General features: G+C 43.0%; 1 protein-coding gene across 1 annotated transcript; it reads right to left on the bottom strand.

Moving 5' to 3' along the window:
* Positions 1 to 280: 280 nt before the first annotated feature.
* On the bottom strand, positions 281 to 11,451 carry TMEM238L (transmembrane protein 238 like). The gene is made up of 2 exons (XM_087707836.1): positions 10,918 to 11,451; positions 281 to 754 (listed from the first exon to the last, which is right to left on the bottom strand). The coding sequence occupies exon 1, from the start codon at positions 11,434 to 11,436 to the stop codon at positions 10,951 to 10,953; it is 486 nt and encodes a 161-aa protein (XP_087563962.1). The 5' UTR covers positions 11,437 to 11,451; the 3' UTR covers positions 281 to 754; positions 10,918 to 10,950.
* Positions 11,452 to 14,923: the final 3,472 nt, after the last annotated feature.

Here is a 14,923-nt window from a genome sequence, read left to right as displayed (position 1 = left end):
GAATAATAGCATTAATAAAGAGGACAGTAAATAAAATAAAACTTAATGTATTTTATTACTCCTCTTTTTCAATTGTTTTAAATAATTGTTTAGCCTGCTAGAGAATTCTAGTCATTGATCATATTAGAAATGGTTAATATGAATAAGACAACCTGCTGTGGTTTGCAGTTTAACATTGGCACAAAAAAGCACAGTACCAAAATCACTCCCCTGTAAAAATTCCAAATAACCACAGCACACTATTTCTTTAAAAAAAATAGTTATTTTATTATTTTTTTAAAAAAAAACTCTATCCAGTCTTCATTTTTCTTGTAAACAAGTACATTTGTACCAACTAGCCGTATCCCAATTTCTTGAGAGAGAGAACTTCAAAGCTGTTTGCATAGTTCCACAGCTGCAGTTCAGCCACAAGTCCTTCAGGGCACAAAATAATTCCAGGCCTTGCTATGGAAAACGAAGGTAGGACAAAGAAAAAGTCACGGCAATGAAATCCTTCTGGAAAATTCAGCATTGGAAATCATTCAAAAGCATAAGACCGCAGACTCCGTTGGTCAAACAATTCTTCATGCTATCCAAAGCTGTGCCTGTGTGAACAGTACACAAAGAGGTGACACTGTGAAGATTGGCTGGAATCGTCTCTAACGAAGCTGGGTAGAAATCCAACACACCAATAATCAAGCTTCTCCAGTAGCACGGCCACATCAGGAAGCTCCATCAACAAAGGGCAATGTGGAGCATAAATAGAAGAACAGATCTAGGAGGGAAAATAAAGCATTATTGTCATGTCAACATTTAGAATTTATAATATAAATAAACATCAGAAATCTGAGGATTGAAATCTAAATCTAAATCATTAGAAATCTGACCTTGAATCAAGATCCTGTAAATTCCTGGACTTAGAGGCCACATACTAAAATTTTAAGTACAAAGCAAGGCCAACAGGATGTGCAGAGCAGACCACAAATGTCCTGTCCAATGACTCCACTGTACTGTAGTCTGATGAGAACTCTAAGGCTCAGCTTGTTTTTCTTGCTCTCCAGTCTGGCTTGAGTGATGTGTGTTTGGAGTTGGTGTAAACTGCTTAAGTTCCTTGATACATACTGGAGAACTTTAACCAACAAATAAGCAGATGGGTAAATAGATTCTAGACAGACAAGCCCAAATGTTTACACCATCTTTCACTGTTGACTTTTGCGTCAAAGAGGTAAAAACAACTTGGTTTCACTATTTCTCCCCCAAGCCCATTCTGTGTGACTTTCAGACTTTGTGTTAGTGGTAAAGTAGCTCAGACATAGACACAAAACAAGTTCAGCCATTATCTCACATGAGCAGTTTAAAACCTCAAACACTTCAATTGAGTTGACCAGTTCATTTCACTGGATAATCAGCTTGGCAAAAAGCTTATCAATTTCCGTGTACCTTTCTCACACCGAAAGGGAGTTCACTAAACTGATTTCGTATTTAAATCATCGCTCTCAGCCCCAAGACAAAACTTTCCCAATATTTCTTACATAAGCGGCAAGAGAGGCAGAAGTGTATTTTTATTTTTTATTTTTAAGAAAAAGCATGAAAGGAAGAAGAGTTTTTGAGAAAGGAAGGAAGTGAGAAAAAGTTGTTGAGGTCCAGAATCGCTTAGGTTCTCTACAGTATAGGCAGACTTGACCCCTTAATGAAATGAAAATGAAACCAAATGAAAATGTCTCAGTTGGCAGAACTTAAAAAGAAGCTGTAAGGATTCCAAGTAACACCCCCCACGAAAGAAGACTCAGAGGCTTGAAGTTCCTTAAAGTTGCATTTTATTAGAGATGTCATATTGGCACATCTGGGAAAACCCGAATCTGAAAGCTTCCATATTCATAATAACATTCCTTTCTCAGAGGAATATATATATACTCCATAAAATCCCCCCTCCCATTTCCCCACAGCATTAAGGCCTCAAGCAAAAGATAGCTTCCAGGCCTGACAGGAGCAACAATAGTCCTCCATCCATTTATATTACATGTCTCTGCTGCCTCCTCACCCCTAAACAATTCCCCTTCCTTGGACAGAGCTGTTTGTGCTATCTAGGTTTCCTGCACCTGCTAAAGTAGCCTCTTCCACTGAGGTGCCTTAGCATAACGTTCAACTCTCCATCCAGTTGAATTCACTACTCCAGATAAATTGGAATGCTATTTCTGCCTCAGGCAGCAAAGTGTCTCGGGCTGATTCTGATTCTCAATATGATCCTGTAATGAACAAGAACAGCCCTTTCTTGGAGAATAATTTACAGAGATGGAAATCTCTACCCTCCTACGGAGAATTCAGAAACAGTAATACCAAGCAAAACTTAGTATCTCGTTCTTTTACATTTGCACATTATTTTGTTCATGCTTCCCAACACCTTGAATGCCAGAAAGACAGAGAAGAAAAATGGTTGGCAAAGTGTTTATCTTCTCCTTTAAAAGCAAACTACCATACTTTTCAGAGTATAAGACACACCTTTTTCCCTCAAAAAAAGAGGTGAAAATCTGGGTGCGTCTTATACATTGAATGCAGAATTTTTGGTCTCCCGAAACCTCACCCCTTCACCAAAATGGCCAAGTGCAAAAATGAGCAGAAAACAGACCATTTTTTGTTCTTTTTTGCTCGTTTTTGCTCTCCTAGGAGCACTCTATAAAGACTATCCATGCCCTTTTTCTTGACAAAAAATAGGCCCGTTTTATCAAAAAATGGGCTGTTTTTGGGAGGTCTGCAGAGTACCAAAACTTTTTAAACAAAATTACCTCTTCAAAATCTTGGTAAACCCTATATTCTGATGCATTTTATACTCTGAAAAATGCGGTATATTTTACAGCAGTAAAATTCAATTTGAATTGAGCCAAAACTTCATAAAGGCAAGGGGGCGAGGGAAATTAAAATGCAGAATAAGCAAGTGCAATTTAGGTGTTTTCCTACCAGGATGCCCCATGGTTAAAACGTGGGCCTGGAACTCAGAGACCTGTGTCTCCCTGCCATTCTGTTTCAGCCAGGCCTAACTCCCAGGTTTAAGGTTCTGCAGATAGAATGAAGAGAGTATGAAATCTGTCAGAACTGCCATCCTTCACTTGCTATGCTTCGCCAAGTGCCAGTCTGCCATAAGTCATTGGGGGGTGGGAACTCTGGAGAGATGGGGGAAATCAAAAACAATCTTCTTGCCCTCCTGTAGCATCCAAGACCGTGGATGAGGGAATGGAATGCAACATCTTTCCATCTATCCAAATGTTGCAGGAACAGTAATCAAAATATCTTCTTCAAATGTGACTGGACAATAGGGAGATCTCTCTCTCTCTCTCTCTCTCTCTCCCTCTCCCTCTCCCTCTCCCTCCCTCCCTCTCTCTCTCTCTCTGAGACAGAGCAGAGAAAATTAAGTAGGGAAACTTCACAAGCAAACTCTTACACCTGGCTTTGCTACTGTAATCACTTGGTTGTTACCAATAGTAAAAGTAACTTTTTGACTACGAATGGAATCGAGAGTGTTTCTTTCCTTAAGGTCTAAGTTGTGCCAGGCCTGACATTAAGCCAAACTCATCTATGATGAGTTCTAGGAGACAAAGTGGGGTATAAATCTAAAAATTTCATAATCACTTTCATTTTTAGACAGGAAAACAGCTGGAGAAAAAAGTTTGGAGTGACAATATATACAAAGAGAAAATTCATATAATTTTGATAGCAGCCTTTTACATATGGGTCTGTTGCCATGATGTCTAGGCACAAGCAGTCTTTTATTACCATTTACAGAACCTCTGGGGAACCGCGCATGGAAGCAAAAAGCCTTGTGTGCAAAATAAGGGGGGGGGGGGTTTGTTTGATACTCAAGAGAGAACAGTCCCTCACAGTGCACTGTCTAAGTGCTTTTATTCTCTAATGGAATTGCAGCCAGTAATAGGGTGGTAGTGAAGCAAATGGGGAAAAGCAGCATGGAACATCACTGGGGTCAAAGGCTTGGTAGCAGATCGGCATAAAAGGGAGGGTCTGTGGTAAAGCATTTATAGCCATGTATTCTTGCACAACTCCACGTTGAGTTCATATGTGTGTATACTTAAAATTAAGTATATTATGACATTATAATGTGCACAGTTCCTCTTATCTTAACAGAATAACAGAGTTGGAAGGGACATTGGAGGTCTTCTAGTCCAACCCCCCCCCCCCCAACCCTCCATTCAGGCAGGAAACCCTATACCATTTCAGACAAATGGTTATCCAACCTCTTCTTGCACATTTCCAGTATTGGAGCATTCACAACTTCTGGAGGCAAGTCATTCCACTGATTAATTGTTCTAACTGTCAAGAAATTTCTCCTTAGTTCTAAGTTGCTTCTCTCCTTGATTAGTTTCCACCCATTGCTTTTTGTCCTGCTTTCAGGTGATTTGGAGAATAGGTTGATCCTTTCTTCTTTGGGGCAGCCCATTAGATACTGGAACACTGCTATTGTATCTAGCCCTTTCCCCTCATTACACTAGATATACCCAATAATTGTCTTATATATTATGGCTCTGGTACTCTAAAAATACAGATAAAACAGGGTACCTCTTTGTAGACATCTGATTCTGGTGCTTAGGAGAAAGACCCAGCTATGATGAATTACAAAGCACTACTTTAATGCATTACCTTAATGCACTTCCAGCTCAACCAATTATTGGCTGCCTCTGACTGGCTTGTCCAAAGGCTAACAGAGGTATGACTTGCAGTTACCCCCTTGACCTTTGTGAATTTGGAGCAAAAGGTGGGGAAATGTGGATTGTTACTGCAAAAGATACATGCCCCATTCTCAAGACTTTCTATAAGGAACTGAATTCATCCCTTTGTCTGGTAACACTTTGGATGACTGTTGCAAAACAGCCTGTTGAGAAACTTTGTGTAAACAAAACAGAGGATGGTTACATCAGCAAAGACTGTTCTAAGCCTACTGGGATAATGGAAGTAGTACTTCAACTCATCTGTAAAACATTAAAGCAGGCTAGACTATTCAGTAATTTTCCTCTAAATAGAAAGTAAAGATTCTCTCTTTCTTAGAGCATCGGCCTAATCGAAAAGATTTTAATACACACAATTAATATTATTAACATCAGTCTGTTTCCATGGACAAATCACTTTCCGATTGTCCTTTGGCTCACTGGTATCATCCTTCCCTGCCCTGCATAGTAATAGGGCTCATTTGATTGGCCCACCTCAGTCGATGGATGGACCTAATGGGGTTCCAGAAAGAGCTTGGAGTTTCCCTTAAGGAGTTGGTGGGTTGCTTGTCTAGGCTTTCATCTTTGTCTAGAATGGGCAGATGGGTCAGCCCTTGGAATATATTGCTCCTATGTCTCATTTAGGGACATGGTGGCCCAGTGGCTAAGATGCTGAGCTTGTTGATCGAAAGGTTGGCAGTTTGTTGGTTCAAATCCCTAGTGCCACATAACAGAGTGAGCTCCTGTTACTTGCCCCAGCTTCTGCCAACCTAGCAGTTCGAAAGCATGTAAAAATGCAAGTAGAAAAATAGGGACCACCTTTGGTGGGAAGGTGACAGTGTTACGTGTGCCTTTGGTATTTAGTCACGCTGGCTACATGACCACGGAGACGTCTTTGGACAGCAATGGCTCTTCAGCTTTGAAACGGAGATGAGCACTGCCCCCTAGAGTCAGGAACGACTAGCACATATGTGCAAGGGGAACCTTTACCTTTACCCATGTCTCATTTCTGTGGGCACATTGGGTTAGGATGAGCCCCAAGAAACTCCAGAAGAGACACAAGGAGTGCTGCTAGAGTATGATTCAAAGCAAGTCTGATTAAACATGAGTGAGAGCACGTCAGGGATTATCTTATCACAATAAGGGTGGCAAAATGTCTCCATTTCTCCACCTGCATCACATCTGCCAATAGCTAGCCAGCAGCTATGTTTAGGTGACCTGGTCACAGCTGAGTGGGGAGGAGCCCCAGGATAATCTACAGAGCTGCTGAGAGCAAAATTCATGTTATCTGGTAGATAAAATCATTCAGATTCGCTGCAACTTGGACTCTGACTGGGCAGGTCTGGCTGCAGTGCCAAAGAAGTGAGCCTTCTCTGTTACAGCACTGCTCTCCGGAATGAGGTTCTCCATGAAATCTGTGTGCTTCCCACCTTGATGGCATTCCAGAAAACCTTAAAGATTTAGGAGCTCTCTCAGGCTTTGGGTTAGGGTAGTTGAGGGCCCTGTTGGATCTGTTTGAGGTTGTGGATATTATTAGCAAGATTTTGTTCTTTATTCCTTATTTTTTTCCCCTAAAAAATAATTATTGCATTGAGCCTTCTCTTCGGTTCCACCACAAAAGCGCGTAGGACAAAATCGCGCTCGACAAAAGCGCGCTGTGACGTCATCACAGCGCGACGAAAAAGTTCGAAAAATGTAAAAATAAAGCGAAAACCTTACCCTAAGCCCCCCAAACCTAACCCTAAACCTAACCCTAAACCTAACTCTTAACCTAACCCTAAACCTAACCCTAAACCTAACCGTTAAAGTAACGAAAAACCTAACGCTAACCCTTAACCTAACCCTAACGCTAACGCTAACGCTCTAAAGCTAACCCTAACCCTTAACCTAACCCTAACCCTAAACCTAAACCTAACCCTTACCTTTATGTGAATCGGCTTGCTTTAATTTAATTTTTATTAATTTTTATTTGAATTTTTCAATCTTTTTCGTCGCGCTGTGATGACGTCAAAGGCGCGATTTTGTCGATCACGCTTTTGTCGTCTGCGCTTTTGACGGGTCACGTTCTCTTCTGTTTGGATCTCCTTTACACTATCCAGAATCACTTTAGAATCAGGCGATATCTAAATTGAATAAATTAAATTATCTGTATGATATGAATGCAATGGTCTTGCTTAGCTAGGGCTCAGACATCACAGACAACTTGATTCTTGAATAATGCTTTAGGACCACTGAAGTTAGTAGCTACTTTTGTTGCAGCTGCTAATTCTGAAATCAGAAAGAATGTATAAAAATCCAACCTGGGTCAGTCCCTGGAACCAGAGGTTTAATCTTCCGAGCTTTCGGATTTATGCTGGAGCCCATCTTCAGAGAACTACTCTTTGAGAGAAATTAAGAGACGTTCCCTGAAGATGGGCTCCAGCATGAGTCCGAAAGTTTGGAAGAGTAAATTTCTGGTCCCAATGATTGACCCAGATTGGAACTTGCAACATTATCCTAGGTCACATATATTTGCCTTCATTCATGAGAATGTATAAAATATACAGAAGAGGGAATACATTCAATGGTGGGATTCAAATTATTTCACTACCAGTTCTGTGGGCATGGCTTGGTGAGCATGGCAGGGGAAGGATACTGTAAAATCTCCATTCCCACCACACTCCAGGGGAAGGTTACTGCAAAATCCCAATTTCTTCCCATTCAGCTGGGACTCAGGATGAAGAGAATAGATGGGGGCGGGGGCAGTCAGAGGTGGTATTTATTGGTTCTCCGAACTACTCAAAATTTCTGCTACTGGTTCTCCAGAGCTGGTCAGAACCTGCGGAATACCACCTCTGAATACATCCCTCGCTCTGTGAAACTTTAGAGAAACCTTTTAATTTCTGCCTTTCATGTTCTTGTAGCAAGGGAGCAAAAAAAGGGTGGAGAGCAAAAAAAATAAAAAATAAAAAATAAAAAGGAGGCCACCCAAGGCTTTGTACAGCAAACTCCAGTAAGTAAATAGACTCTCCTACAAAACACCTTATGTCCTATCTCTGGGGTGGAACCTAACAACATAACATTATCTCTCTTCTGTGTGCATGTTACACAGAAATGATTTATTCAGGCCTGGACCTTTTATTTCATCACTGTGTGAAGAACAAATATAAGAAAGAAAGAAAAAAGGTGAACAACACAGCTGCCTAGTGGGTGAAGCAACAGGGTCAGGGAAGACCCCTCCTAGATTCTTAGGGTGTAAAGGTGACAGTGGAAGAACTGTACTTTCAGACTTGCAAGATTCTGTTAATGTAGCTTTACAATAATGTAGAAATCATACTTCTGGTTCCACCACAAAACCGCGGTAGACTAAAGCGCATGTGACTAAAGCGCGGTGACAAAACCGCACCGTCAAAACCGTGCGACAACAGCGCGCCGACAACAGCGCGCCGACAGAAGCACGCTGTAACATAACCCTAAAAATAACCCTAAACCTAACCCTAAACCTTACCTTAAGTTAAATTGCGCTTCTGTCGGCGCGCTGTTGTGGGCGCGCTGTTGTCGGCGCGCTTTTGACGTTCGCGGTTATGTCGTGCCACGCATACTTCCTGTCTAGTAAGGCTGACAACTCTGGAAAGCTAAAGGTGATTCAGGACAGCTGCTTACAGGGAACATATGATTAAGAAGTGTCACCTGCACCATGCCAATCAGCATACAACTCGGGAACAGGCGATGCACAGCAAAGTTGTACAGGAAAAAGAAAACACGTTGGGTAGGAAGAAGAAAACAGGCCCTCAATTTGCAACACACATCTGAAAGGGCTCTGCTTTGCTCTTTTCTCCCCAGAGGCAATGGAAGCTTTCACAGGCAGGATGAGAGTTGCAATCACTTCTCAGAAGCTGATCCTTCCTTGGGAGCAGTGCCAATGGTACTTCTGGCAAAATGTACAGTGCCACACAAAACACGGACTAACGGGAACAAGGCGCACTCAGCAGACCACGGAACGTTGCTTATTATAGCAGAAGAACAAGATTCTTTTAAGCAGAGCCAGCTTCTGCTTCCATTGCCGCTTCTCAATCCCATCCATCATTTCGAGTCCATTGGATCCCCAGATTAATAACAGAATTTGAAGGGGACTTGGAGGTCTTCTAGTCCAACCCCCTGCTCAAGCAGGAACCCTATACCATTTCAGGTCAATGGTTGTCCAATCTCTTCTTAAAAACCTCCAGTGTGGGCGCATCCACATCTGGAGGCAAGAGTCTCCATAAGTTATTCCAAAAAACATTTAAGATTCCTGTTGCGTCGAAAACAACTGACCTTTTGAATAGTTTAAAGCGAGACCCAAGGGGCAGCTAAGAGAATACAGGCAGTCCTGGACTTACAACAGTGCATTTACTGACCATTCAAAGTTACAACGGCACTGAAAAAAGTGACTTATGACCATTTTTCACACTTATGACCTTTGTAGCATCCCTGTGATCACATGATTGAAATTCAGTTGCTTGGCAACTGGTTCATACTTATGACTGTTGCTCTATGTCAAGGTCATGTGATCCACTTTTGCGACATTCTTGACAAGCAAAATCAGTGGGGAAGCCAGACTCACTTAACAACCATGGCAAGAAAGATTGTAAAGTGGGGCAAAATTCACTTAACAACTGTCTCATTTAGCAACAGAAATTTTGGACTCAATTATGGTGATAAATACTTGTAGTACTTTTTGATCTCAGAAGTCTTTAAAAAATCAAAGAAGAGGAACCCTGTTAAAGCTCTCTCTCTCTCTCTGTGTGTGTGTGTGTGTGTGTGTTTGTGTTTGTGTGTGTGATGTTTGACCTGAATATTGGGTTCATACATCACTTCACTGTTTCTTCTTCATGGCTCAGCTGAAATCCTGTCCATCAGTTTTTGAATCAGCAGGAGTGTTCACCAACACACTAGCAAGCCCTCTTCCTGCCATAGGCACAATACTGGCAAATGGTGCAGTCCTTCCTTACTCCTAGTCTAGGACTATGAGGTCAATTGGTGAATTTCTCTGTTTTCTTTCCCTCCCACCAACATCACTAACCAGCAGGAAAACATCACTCTCTTTAATTAGGGATAGGGCAGAAGCAAGTTTTGACAGATGGCTAGATAATAAGTTTGTTTGCCATTTGTTTTGCACACCTATTTGGTACGTGTGCATTCAGGAGTAATGTTGTAGATTTTTGGGGTGGAGGGAGAGAAATAGGATGAAATCTGGGTTCAAAAGTAGCCTGAACAGAGACACCGGGGTGGGGTGGGGGAGATTAACTGGTGGTGGAGCAGCAGAAAACAGTTTCCTTCTCTCCCCACTTAAGCATGCACAGTTCTACCACTGCTGGACAGCTGCTCTAGGACTCTGAGCTGGAAAGATACAGCTCAGATTTGGAAGATACAGGAAGGACTGGATTTGAAAGAACCAGTTTCTGTCCCATTGCCCAAAGCAGAGACCAAATTTTTGGGGGGGAGGGGGATTAAGGGGGACACACGAACTAATCTGGCAAACAGATGCTGAGTTGATTTCACTCATTAAGACTCATCAGACTTCACCCTACCATTATAGCGGGTGAAGCCCATTTGATCAGATGCAGCCTGTTACCTATTTAAAGAGAAAAGAAAGCTTTAACATCAGCATAACTAAGAATGTCTTCAGGCTGCTTTTGGCCAGAGTTTGGGATGAGATATACCACCGCTAAGAAAAAGAAAAGAGATGGTAGGGATATGTTGATGTTATGGCAAGTTGCAAAATACGCCACATCAAAACCGAACAAGCCATAATATAAATATTGACAGTTTTCTTTTGTTACCTTGTGACCTGTTGACTCATCCTCTCCCCCTCCCCTCCAGTTGCCTTTCCTCTCCTGTATCTTGTAATAATTTTAAGAGAGCACGAGAAAGCGGTATCCATCTAAGGGGTGAGGTGGGGGACCTGTCCATGCCCAAGGCACACTATTAATCCGAGTCCAGTTTAAGTCCTGTGAAGTTGAAACAGGAAGGGCCCGAATTGCTCAACGGAGCTGGGCCGGGAATTGGAAAAGGGCGATCAGCCAAGGGACTGAACAGGTGGATAACTTCAAACCAAGAGTTGTCAAGTTGGCAGAGATGCCCACAACTGTGACACCGCGCGCTTTGCTGAGAAAAGCAAGACTGAAGTCTACTCGAGCTTCACTATGGCTAAGTTAACCGCACCTCTCCAGGCAGTGAGGGGGAAAGAAAGCCACGCGGTGGTTACCTGGTTTCTGTTTTCAGTCCCAAAGGCGATGCTTTATACCAGCCGCTCCTCGGCTGCCCCGGAGTTTACAGTCACCCCAGTGCGGAGGCGGCCGAGTTCCAGGGGCCCCTCGGGGCGGAGAGAGGTTGCAGGCTTCGGGGTCTTGGCTGGGGCGCCCCGGGCAGAGAACAAGGAGGGCGCAGGCGCCGGCCGGCGGCGCTGGGAGAGGCGCTCGGAAAGCTTGGCTGCCAAGCGCAGGAAGCTGGGGTGGTGGCTGGGTTCGGGAGAGGTGGCGGGCGTCCCGAGAGGCAGTTCTTCCACCGGTACCCCGCGCAGGTTTCCCGAATACCAGAACAGCCAGAAGAGCAGCGAGAGGAAGAGCAGGAGCCCCCCGCTCAGCATCAAGAAGTCTTTATAGGAGCGCCCGTCCAAAGTAGGTCTCCCCACGCCCCCCGCCAGTAGCAAGGCCAGCCCGGCCACGTCCAAGATCAGCGCGACCGCCAGGAAGATCCCACAGCGCCCGTAGCAGTTACGGGCCATGCCCCTCCTGGAGGATCATCCGAGGTCCGGCTGGCTGGCTGGCTGGCAGCCGATACCAAAGTCTTCCGCCACGCCCCTTCAGGTGTAAACGGAAGGCCACGCCTCTTTATCTGCCGGTAGAGAGGCCAAGCTCCACCGCCGCCCACCCCTCTCCGGAACGCTTCGGTTGATATTACCACCACCACCGCCCCCACCGAGAGGAACTGGGAGAGGAACTGCCGAGCATGGCCCGGATTGCTTCCAAAGTTAGTCACAGTCTAGCAGATTAGTATCCCTCTCCCGCTTTATTCAGTAGCAATGCTGTCATTCGCTCTGCCTTTATATGACCCTGGGGCCTTCTCGCAATAGTTAGGATACTGCAGTCCTGCTAATCGTCTACGAGAAGAAAGAGAGGGATGGATGGATGGATGGATGGATGGATGGATGGATGGATGGATGGAAAGGCGGAACTTTCCATCGGAAACAGAAAACTCGCGCCAAATTAAGTGAACCTCGCCCATCTCTAACTTTCAGCAAAACTTAGAAAATCGGAATCTCACGAGAAATCAGAAAGAAAGAAAGAAAGAAAGAAAGAAAGAAAGAAAGAAAGAAAGAAAGAAAAGAAAGAAAGAACTCTCAGCCGGCCCCCCAGCCACTCCTTCCGTGTCTGGAGACTTGAGCAATTTCCCCTAAATTAATGCCCTTCCTGTGTATTGGACTTAAACTTAATCCCCAGTCAAAAATCTAGTGCAAGAATGTCCCGTTCTAATTTATATATGTTGACGGTGGCAAGACACAATATGAGCAAAAGTTGATGGAGTTGGCAGAGAGGGCTAAATTGACCTTATGGATCAAAGAAAAGAATATAAGTGCTTTCGTTGCTACATGGAGGCCGCTTCTGGACTTTGTGCTTGAGGTGGAAAAAAAAAAGGAAATGTTGACTTTGGGTTTTACTAATAAGATTTATTTGTTGTTACAGAAATGACAGGTTTATATTATTATGGAAAGGTAAAAAGTTGAGGTTCAATGTTAATGATAAGTTAATGATAATTATAAGTTAATGTCAACTGTTGACCTCACCCCATTCCTAAGAGGTCCGTAAAGGGGTGATGCATAAATGCACCAACGTCCCTAACGTCCCTGTCCTACTGTCCCTATTTATTTATACCCATTTCCTGTGTTCTTATTCATGTTTATTCCTATTCCTGTTATCTTGTACATGAGTGACAAACTAAATAAAATAAAAAATGCTTTATTCCACTGCAACAGAGGAGTCAGAAGTCAACACTTTCCCCCCTCCCCTCCTCACTTTTCTTTCCTCCTTTCCTCCCCATGGTGTCCTACTATTTGCTTTTATATTTTTGTATTTTATTCTATAATCTAATAAAATATTTTAAATGATATAAAAAGTCTAGGGCAAGTAGAGTCCCTCGGGAAAACAGCTAGAAAATGTTTCTTCCAGAATTTAGGGCCGTTCTGTTTGTGTGTGTGTGTGTTTGTGTGTGTGTGTGTTTGTGTGTGTGTGTGTGACCAGAAGATGCTAATTAGGATGTCTCTGAAGGAGTTTACTGTGCATTCATGATTGCCACCAAGTACAATAAAATCAGACAAGCTAAGTTTATTTCAGAAGCCTCTCTTAGCTGAACGTTCTCCTAACTGGCCCATAAGTATCAACTTTCCAGTGGAACATTTCCCACCCTGGAAATTACAATGGTGATTTAAAAGAGCTTTCACCCACTTCAGAAAGATAGTATCTTAGAAGGAAGGATGATGATGTTGATGGTAATTCCTGGAGAATAAGCATAACGATTTAACAGGTCAAAAGGAGTTCTTGAAGGTCCACTTTGCTTGTACTGCAGTTGGGTTCTTGTTACAGAAACTTCCAGCCCTGTTTATTGAATGAGAAGTACTTGGAATTGCCCTCATGTCCCAACTATGTATGAGCTTCTTGGAATAGGATGTTCAGCTAGCTTGGATTTAAGGTTAGGATTGCTCATATGATTTTTGTAAAGAATACTGGTAACACCGATGACGTATTAAGAGCCATGGTAGTGCAGTGGTTAGAATGCAGTATTGCAGGCTAATTCTGCCAATTGCCAGCAATTTGATGCTGACCGGTTCAAGGTTGGCTCAGCTTTCCATCCTTCCAAGATCAGTAAAATGAGGATCCAAATTATTGGGGACAATGTGCTGACGCTGTAAACCACTTAGAGAAGAGGTGTAAAGCACTGTGAAGCCATGTATATAAGTCTAAGTCAGAGGTCTTCAAACTTGGCAACTTTAAGACTTGTGGACTTCAACCATAGCTGGCTGGAGAATTATGGGAGTTGAAGTCCACAAGTCTTAAAGTTGCCAAGTTTGGGGACCCCTGGTCTAAAGTGCTATTGCTATTAATCATGTTATCCTCATATTAGCCTTAAAAGGTGAGTGAGGTTAAAACACAGTGGTTGATCTTGACTCAAATAATGAGACTGGGGTCGGGTATGTGTGTGAATTCTAGTTTAAGATGGATTTTTTTTGCTTTATGTTCTATGAATCCCATCACTCTTGATTTATTCCATCAGGTGTGTTTGGTTAAAATAAGTACGGCTGTGCACATTCCACAGAGGTTCTTTCTTTCCTTCTCTCCCTCTATCTGAAAATAGAGACCTAAAACTAGATAGCGCTGATCTAATAAGCCACAGTTCAAGTAGCTGCAAATTGCGGCTGTAATTTCTTTTGTCTTATAATCTTTTTTTAAATTTTTTTTATTTTATCAATTTCATATATACATTCACAATTATATGATCTCATAACTGTTATTAATAATATGTATTTATAACAATTTTTCCCCTACATTTGACAATATACTTGAAGATTGCTTTCTTACCATCCCATAGATCCATCTTATCTTACAACAGTCCTACTTCTTCCCTCCCTCCCTCTTTCCTTCCCTCGTTTCTTCTCTCCTGCTCTCCTTCCTTCCCTCCTTCCTTCCCTCCCTCCTTCCCCCTTCCCTCCTTCTCTCCTTCCCTCCTTCCTTCCCTCCTTCCTTCATTCCTTCCCTCCTTTCTTCTCTCCTTCTCTCCTTCCTTTCCCCCTTCCTTTCCTCCTTCCTTCCCCTCTTCCTTCTCTCCTACATTCCCTCCTTCCTTCCCTCCTTTATTCTCTCCTCCTCTCCTTCCTTCCTTCCCTCCTTCCTTCCCTCCTTCCTTCTCTCCTTCTCTCCTTCCTTCCTTCCCTTCTTCCTTCCCTCCTTGCTTCCCTCCCTCCTTCCCTCCCTCCTTCCTACCGAATGTTGAGTGAATGTTGTGTTTTTATGGATAATTTTCTTTTATTCACGATTCTTTTTCTTTTAAGTCTTGTCTTGCACTCCCTTCCCCTCATTGTTGTAAGCCGCCCTGAGTCCCCTCAGGGAAAAGGGCGGCATATAAATCCTCAATAAAATCCTAAAAAAAATCCTACCTCCTTTCTTCTCTTTCTTCTCTCCTTCCTCCTCTCCTTAGAGAAGGCGGCCAGGCAGAGAAGA

The sequence above is a fragment of the Thamnophis sirtalis genome, unplaced genomic scaffold (genome assembly GCF_051295495.1).
Source record: "Thamnophis sirtalis isolate CommonGarterSnake01/CBP01778 unplaced genomic scaffold, rThaSir2_p1.2 scaffold_3, whole genome shotgun sequence".
NCBI lineage: Eukaryota > Metazoa > Chordata > Lepidosauria > Squamata > Natricidae > Thamnophis > Thamnophis sirtalis.
This window is presented reverse-complemented; position numbering and strand designations above follow the sequence as displayed.